The sequence below is a fragment of the Triticum aestivum genome, chromosome 4B (assembly GCF_018294505.1).
Source record: "Triticum aestivum cultivar Chinese Spring chromosome 4B, IWGSC CS RefSeq v2.1, whole genome shotgun sequence".
Taxonomy (NCBI): Eukaryota; Viridiplantae; Streptophyta; class Magnoliopsida; order Poales; family Poaceae; genus Triticum; species Triticum aestivum.
The window spans coordinates 665,439,469-665,448,428 of NC_057804.1; the positions used below are offsets into that span (position 1 = coordinate 665,439,469).

Here is an 8,960-nt window from a genome sequence, read left to right on the forward strand (position 1 = left end):
AAAAAATGTTGACCAAGTATAAAAAATGGTAATCTTGTATTTAAAAATGTATAAGAAAAATGTCGACAGTGCATTAAAAATGTTAATCTTTCATTAAAACATGTTAATCAAGCATTTAACAATGTTTAAAAAATATTTGTAGCACAATGTAGACTATGTATTGAAAAACTATTAAATTTGTATTAGAAAATATTAAATGATATTGTTATTATATACAAAAAATGTGGAATGAAAACCAAAAGAAATAAAGAAAACCCAAAAAATGAAAACCGAAAAAGAAACAAAATAGTTCAAAAGAGAAAACAAAATGAAAAATAAAACCAAAGAAACCGAAACAATTAATGATAAATTGGAGAATAAAATCAAAGCTAAAACCAAAGAAAATAGATGAAAAACATGAAAGAAAGGAAAGAAAAAACCCAGTAAAACAGTGAAAGTAAGGAAGAACAACCGATGAAAATACCCATGAAAAGTATTGGAAGTCCGGCTTTATTTACTTCAATTAGTTCGCGCCCTTTTGTATAAAACATGAAATGAGTGATGGCTTACTGGCTAGAAGCGCAACAGTGTACCCTAAAAAAAATAGAAGCGCAACGATGTAACAAGGAGGGCCGACTCGGTAACAACCAGAGAGGGGAAAAGCCTAACACGAGAGGAACCCTTGGTCTCGCATAATGTGAGATATAGCTCCCGCGTTGGCTAACATCCTCAAGACCATCATTTAGAAAGATTAGCGTCCTTTGGTTGGCCCGGTGCAAGTAGTACGAATTCACTAATAAAAGAGCATTCTTTGTAAAGGTCACTCCAACCTCTCCAGATTGCAACAAATGGCGCATTGTATGTGCGACACTTGTCGTAACTTGCGTTTTTTCTTTTTTTTCGTTGATTCGTTTATTCAGAATGTTTTATCTCTTAAACCGTGCGCCCAAGTATTGAACCATTTTCACCGTCGGATTCCTGACGTCGAGATCTTCAAAACTAGATTCCATGTTGGTAGGTTTTGACGGACTTTTTTTTACCAAAAAAAAAAATCAAACTGAGAACCCACTTTTTTTTGCTTTTCGAAAGAGGTAATGATTGTGCCTTCCGCGAGAGGCACGGCCGTACCTTTTCGAGAGAGGCATGACTGTGCCTCGTGGGCTACTAATCCGTGGGCCTCAAGCATGACGCTTCCACGCTGGTGTCGGATGCCATTTTGCCTCGCGCTCTCATCACCAAGCCTACTTGTGGGCTACTAATCCACGAGGCCGCGTGCATGACGCTTCCACACCCGCGTCGGATGCCATTTTGCCTCGCGCATGAGGCACTTGCTTTAGCTCAGGATCTTAACATCCAGCGATTGCTTATAGCTTCAGATTGCCTTGAGGTCGTAACGTATATATATAAAGAAGGGGGACGGCTACTACTTATGCACCAGTACTTATCGAGTTTAAAAATAGGAGAATGAGTTTTCGGATGTGACTTTTTGTTGACTCTAGATTGTAATTTTGGGGCTCATGTTTTAGCCAAGGCTGCTTCTTCGTTGTCAGTAGGCCACCATTGTAGGCCCCCTCCCCCTCCCCTCCCCCTCGCGTCGCCTCCCCCTTAGGGGCCCCGAAACCCTAGCGCCGCCAGCAACTTCTTGCCGCCTTCTCCAGCCGCCGCTGCCGCCGGCGTGGGCCGCGGTGGCGGCGGGCCCGGTGCCGAAGGTACTTAGGCGGGTGGATGCGGCGGATCCCATCTGAGGCGGCGGGGGCGGCTCCTCTCGTGCGATCCAACGACAGCGGCTCGGACAACGACTCTGGGCTGTGCGGCGGGGGCCGGAGCACCATAGCCGGCGGCGATGGCCCTGAATGGACGGCGGCGGTGGAGCGCCCCATCCGCGGTGGGCTGTCCTTGTCGTGATGGTGACGGCGGTCACTGCGGATCCAAGGCCCCGTTTGGATCCGTCGCGGGGAGGCCTTTCGCCGACCGGCGGCGCGTGGAGGGACCGGCGAGGAGATGCCGGATCTCTGCCGGAGTACCGACGGCGACATACGTCTTCGTGGCGAGGTTCCGCTCGGTTCCAGCCAGCCGCGAGGTTGGGAAGACGTGGCTTCCGGTGAAAATTGCGCCTGACTGCGGTCTTGGCGGACGATGGCGCCGACTCAGACGTCGGCATCGTCATTGCAGGTCACATCAACCTGATCGGGAAGTTCCGGGGAAAACCCTAGATCTGGGTCTACCGGATCGGACAATGACGGTGCCTTCGGTATCGTTCTCCCTCATGGGGGCATCGTTTTGGAGCAAGTGCTGGTTGGAGGGGACAAGAGGAGGAGCGGTGATTCATCTGGTCCATTGATGACGGCGGATCTCGGCATGGGGCAGTGGAGACTCGACGCCTGATGGGCGGAGATGGACCCGTGCAGGAGGGTGACGCTGCCTGGCGTCGTGGTGGCGTCGGCGGCAGCTAGACCGGGCAAGGTTGATGCAGTAGTACAACTCTGAAGATGGATTGGTGGCACATGGCTGCGGCGGCCTCATACTCGGCAGGCGTCCTGGTTGAGGAGCACGCCGAACTGGTGGGTGCCCATACCCGGTAGGCGTCCTGGTTGGGACCTCAAGTCTTAGATGTTAGGTTTGGCTGCGAGGTCTGTTTGGCATTAGGCCTCGACTTTCTGCGCCCCTACATCAACTGGATAGGGATATCGACAGATGTTGCTTAGTTGGTTGCTTTAGTCTCACTGTTGTATGAATCTGTAAGGTCTTGTGTTAGTAATTAATAAAATGACAGTATGCATCGTCCAGATGCAGGCCGGGGGTCGTCCTCCTTTTCTAGAAAAAAAGATTATGGTTTGGGATTTTACCAGACATTACCTGTATTCTAGTAGTTGTTGAGCTCTAAATAAAGTCCCTAGTTCATTTTAAAAAAAATGACCAAGTGCCCCAGCTCATCAACACCGATCTCACATGTCATAGAAGTTAGCGTATGGACCTGATGAATCTCGGTATAGTTTTTTAATACTACTCCCTCGGTCCCATAATAAGACCTTATTATATCTAATATGTGAGTATATTGAATGTAATAAGGTATGATATTATGAGACAAAGGAAGTAAGTTATGTCAATATTGTGTCTTGATTGTTTCAACAGAGCGCTGATAATCAATTGATTAGACTACAACATTATTGGCTTTATCATTTGCGAGTTGGACGTGATAACCAGTAATAATTTACTGCCAAGATCTCGTATCTATGTAAATTCACACTAATTTTAATTAATACCTTTTCTTTAAATTTCAACACTGCTATAAGAGTATTTGAAATACTAATTTCTTATTTAAGTTTCAATCACTTTGCGAACCAGAATGCTAGAAGAAAACTTTAAAGGAAGTGATATGTTTAAATTATTTGATATTTATATTTCCTATGGATGCACTTTAAATATTTATGGGTAACATGATATGTAAAAATGGATATATTGATTATTTTTTGCTGTTTTTAAAATGGTTTTAATGTTTATATTAATGGCTCCATGTTGTAGTTTCACCCCAACCCCTTTGTGTGGTGCCATGCTATGTTATCTATGGTGGTGATTCGTACCACCTATGGACATGTAGGCATCTGTGAGATAATATATTCTCTCAATACGACATATTTTCACCTTCTATCAAGGTGCAATGTAACTACATTCAATGTAGTCGATACAATATAATCATTGAGGTTTGTAGCATTTATATATGCTCACGCTGAGAATATAAGCACATAATGAATCACACATTTGAGGTTCTTAATATACGGCAAGGCACACCCACAAAAAAGGTCATCCAATTGTTATTTTTCGAGCCTACTACTTCGTTAACAAAAACAAAATAGTACTCCATTCATTTCCAAATAAAATAAGTTTTACTTAGGATAAAGCTAGAATTTGAAGTAATTTCAAAGCGAGCGAGTAGTTAATTAAGCTACACAACTAATACCAATATCATCCGTGCAAGGAGTGCAGGTGAAATATTTTATGTGTTTCTAATGCAAGTTAGTCTGAATTCACCGTCATCATCATCATCATCATCATCATCATCATCATCATCATCGCCCTCGTCCTTTTCATGGTCATCATCATCCTGGTCCTTGTCATTGTCATCACTATCATCATCCTCGTCCTCGTCATTGTCATCACCATCACCATCATCCTCGTCATCATCATCACCCTCGTCGTCATAGTAATTCATAGTAATCATCATCATCATCACCACCACCACCATCATCATCATCATCATCATCATCACCATCATGGTTAAGCGAAAGCAGATCATCCATGCATGGAGTATATATGAATGACTCATGTGTCTTGGCCATTACAATATCAGAAGACTCAATCGGGTAAAATGACCCTAGGTATTGCAACTTAGAGGTAGAAAGAAAGTAAGCAAACCCATCAAAATCTTTCCCCAAGAAAGCAATCTCTTTATAAGGATGGAATCCCAACAAGTCAAATCCCAGGCTCATTTTGAAATCTATGCGACTCTTCTCGGCCTTTGGTATAGACGCCCGTTCTTCTCCTCTATCGGGAATGTCACTATCGTTATCAGAGTCCCAGTCATGGTCTTTTATGCTTGTTTGCGCCCAAATATGACCAGCACGGTCTAAGTTCCATGACTCCGCAATCTCTTCTTGTCTATAAACTCGGGAGTAGTGTCGCGCAATTGAGGGTTTGAGGACAGCCTCTTGCCTTAGTGTCCACTCTAGCGTTCGACATGACTCTGATGCTTCATGAAGTACCCACACTCGGATTTGGTGTCTGTAGAGAGCGGTGTAATAGATACCTTGCTTTGATTTCCCAAGGTAGACAGATGGTATAATACCCTCAGTATCAGGTGAAAACGGACCCCTGACAAAAGTGCCTGATTTGGGGGTTTTGATGACTAGATACTTCTGTTCTTGCAATGACAACCTATACAACACCGAAGATCGTTTAGTGACAAGCACGGTATGGCAAAGCCAGACACGAGGACAATGAAATAATAAAATACTTATAGAATTGCAATGCATATCACCGGGCACAACATACCTGATGACGAAGCCGCCGCGGCAATGAAGGTAGAATTTCTCTCGCCAATACACGCCGTGGCACCGTGGAGAGCTATACGAATAGGTTAGCCTTCCGCTTCTTGGGTGCCATGGATCTGACCAAACGTCTGACAGGGTAACAGTCGTATCGCCTTCCCGGACAAAACGCCGCTCCTCCCACCGGCCGGTTCTGGACGAGAACGCTTGCACCGCGTACGAGGACGGTGGCCATTCTACGGAGCCCAGATCATTAATCTCATCCGTGTTATGATTTGCTCCTGAAGACGGCCACGAGGCATGATCGGGCTCCTCGGGGAAGCATAGCACGTCGTAGTGCAGCGACGCGGTTGGGTCGAAGACGAGGTACGGCAACACATTGCGACCAGTGGGCCGCGGGGGCAGCGTTGTCCACCGTCGCGTTGCAGGGTTGCACACACGCATTGTCGTAATGGCGGATGAGGGCGTTCTGGCAGTGCCGCTGCCATAGAGGATGAGGCCGTTGCGGTGATCCAGGACGGTTTTCCAGCCCCCGTGTTGGGGCGGCATGGATTTGAGGGCGGCGTCTATGCTGGGGCTCGTCGGCTCGCGGGAGAAGAAGTAGGGGCGGTTTTGCCCGACGTGGTTGATGTAGATGCCCCAGAGACGGCGTGGCATGAGGTGCGTGACCGCCAGCAGCATCCCGCTGGCGTCGGCCACCGCGCGCCAGCCCTTGCAGACGCTCCGGCAGACGGCGACGCTCCGCGGCTGGAGGCGGCGGAGGACGTCGGCGAGCAGCTCTTCGGGAAGTCCATCCATGGTCGATGGCGCGTGCGGCTTGGGGTGGCCCTGTCTTAGGGTTAGGGTGTGGAGATTGCGGCTGGGGCCGCGTGTGTTGTAAAGTTTTGACCCGGAGTCTGTTTGGTAGAAAAGTTTGTTCTTGTTTAGGGAAAACGTGGGTCGGTCGTTTTTTTTCCGGAAATGTTAACGCCCACATGTGTGGGCGTTTGCACATCGCCCACACGCCTTCATCACCACTCATTTTGCCACATATGAATAGATGACATCAGCAGAATTTTTTTTGATTTTCGGCTTAAAAATGTTGTATCTCCTAAATAAAAAAGCGAACTAAAAATCCGTTTTCACCATTAAATCCGTCTCGACGAGATCTTCAAAACTAGACCCCATGTTGATATGTTTCGACGAATTTTTTTTTTTGCCAGAAGTTGCCACGATGTTTACACTGCAGTTGCCATAGGGCTTAAACTAAAGTTGCCATGTGGCAATTTTAGTTTGTAGATCATGGCAATTTTAGTATTTTGATGATGGCAACTCCAGTACTTTGACCATAAAAATTATTTTTTGTATGAACCATGGCAATTTTACGTGCATGTATCATGGCAATTTTAGTTTATGGTTCATGGCAAGTCTAGTTTCTTAATTCCCCGTTTTATAAATGTCAAAATTTACTTTTAAATGTAGAAGAAAATAGCTGAAACATATCATGGCAACTTCAGTGTAAACATCATGGCAATTCATATGCAATAGACATGGCAACTTTTAATCCAAAAAAAAATCATCAAAACATATCAACATGGGATCTAGTTTCGATGATCTCATCGCGAGGGATTTAATGGTGAAAACGGATTTTTAATCGGATTTTTCGTTTAAGAGATAAAACATTTTAAAAACTGAAAACCCAAAAAAATTCCTGCATGCATGCATGCGATGACGTGGCAATCTGTTTACATTAGAGACGTGTGGTGCGTCTCCCTTCCTGCCACACGTGTGGCAGTTAGCGCGACCCTTTTTTTTGCATGGTAATACGTGTCTCATTCATATCATAAAGAACAAAGTACAAGTCACGTAAGAACCGACATGACAAAACTGAAAAGATAGCAGAACATCTCTGAGCTTGACACTAACGCCCGTCACCTGCCTCCGGCACCACCACAGCAGCCACCGAAGAAAAGAATGACGGATCACCTCCTCACCCGAGCTCGACGCGGCTCCATCGCTGATATGAAGCTTTGCGGACCTCCAAGGTGGCTCACCAAAAGTGAAGCCATTGTCGTTGAACGAATCAGACCAGGGCAACACCCAGGACACGCCATCGAACTCCAGATCTGGCACCCCACCACGACTAAGACGCCGAAGGAGGAAACCATACCTGCCATCCACGGACCACGAACCCAGCACACGTTCCGTCTTCCAGATGTCGTCGATGCAGACCACAATCTGCATCCGCTCCTGAACTACCTCCCAAGCTCCACGCCGACGCTGGAGCAAACGTCGTCGCAACGACGGAGCCCGGGTACACAGGTCCACCACGAGGATACCGCCGCCGCCACGCCATCCTTACTTGAACAGACTGATTTCCAGATCCATCCCCAACCATAGGACCGATGGCCTCGTCAGAAAAGGATCCAAAGAATATTTATTCAGCGTCGTCATCGTCGCTGCTGAAGCAAAGGCGATGAACAACCTAAAAACCTAGACTACGGATGAGTAAAAACGATCCACACGCGTGGATCTGACGATCCCCCTCACCACCGACGACCGAGGTCGCCGGCGGAGGGGAGCCGCCGGAGAACGGCGTTGGAAGATCGGCCTCTGGCGATGGCTAGAGTTGCAGCTGCCAGGTACGAGAAGAAAACGTATCGACGCGGGGGTATGTTGCTACCGTGGGTCGGTCGTTAACTCGTTGTTATTTGCTTCACCCTCTGTATATACGACCGCTTCAGGCGGCAAGCATCTAGGATACAGCAGCAACTCCGTGGTGTTTCTGAATTTAATAGTCCTAGCACTGCGTTACTTTTGCTCAACCAACCACAGATCCAGATTTCCTGCATAATACTTCCTCCGTTCTTAAATGTATGTCTTTTTAGAGATTTCAAATGAACTATCACATACAGATATATATAGACATATTTTAGATTGTAGATTCATTCATTTTACTTCGTATGTGGTCACTAGTTGAAATCTCTAGAAAGACTTATATTTAGGAACGGAGGGAGTACTTTGCATATCGTAGAGAGATTCCAGGAGCAAAATTTGTGACTAAAAACACTACAATAGTAACAATCTTGAATCACAGTGACTTGTTGATCCAAGGCCGACTCATATGCAAAGTTACTGTGTGGCGCGCGCACACACACACATGATATTATCCACATTGAAAATGTTGAATTTGAACATTGGAAGGAGAGTTAATTGACTAGCATAGGTAATTTCCAATGGCACAGTGATCGATCTCTAGGGCCGCCCACTACAGCTCGTGGGTTTGAGTCTCATATATTCTCTATCTCTATCTCTTCTCTCTATATTTCTCTCTCTATATATGTAGACTATCTAATCGAGAAAAGACGTAAATGGAATCTTACGTCAATTTTTCTTTCGCCCACATCTTCGTCTGTCCCTCCACCCTTCGACTTATTTGTTTTTGATAGACCACTGCTCCTCAGTTTTTTTTTGAACCGCAGTTCATTAAAAATCAATATTTACATGCATATTACAAATGCAGCAAACACCACGCCCTCTAACTAGTTCCAGCTCTAGGAAAATTCATGGTAAAACTAAGTTAACTGAGTCTCAATCCACTCCTTAAAAACTTCCCTGTGTTTTACTTTCATTCTAAGAAGAATCAACATAAGATCATTTCCGAGCAAGGTCCTCCATGACTATATAGAGGGGGTTTGAGCTTTGAACAACTTTGAGTTCCTTTGCATCCAGATTTGCCAGCTTCCCATTATGACAATGTTCATTTAGAATTGGGGTGGAAAAGACTCTGCCATGATAATTATTTCATATAGCACATTGATTCCCCTTTTTCTGCTCCGAGTTATAGAGTCCCAACAATTGAGAGCAAAAGAACAATTCCTAAAAAGATGAAGAATTGTTTCTTCAGAAGAGCTATTGCAGTGTTCACACATATGAAAATTTTGTATCTCAAAATTG

At 45.4% G+C, this 8,960-nt stretch overlaps 1 protein-coding gene across 1 annotated transcript; it reads right to left on the bottom strand.

The window, feature by feature from the left end:
• Nucleotides 1-4,156: 4,156 nt before the first annotated feature.
• Nucleotides 4,157-5,881, bottom strand: LOC123089784 (uncharacterized). The gene is made up of 2 exons (XM_044511368.1): nt 5,029-5,881; nt 4,157-4,911 (listed from the first exon to the last, which is right to left on the bottom strand). The coding sequence occupies exons 1-2, from the start codon at nt 5,820-5,822 to the stop codon at nt 4,176-4,178; spliced, it is 1,530 nt and encodes a 509-aa protein (XP_044367303.1). The 5' UTR covers nt 5,823-5,881; the 3' UTR covers nt 4,157-4,175.
• Nucleotides 5,882-8,960: the final 3,079 nt, after the last annotated feature.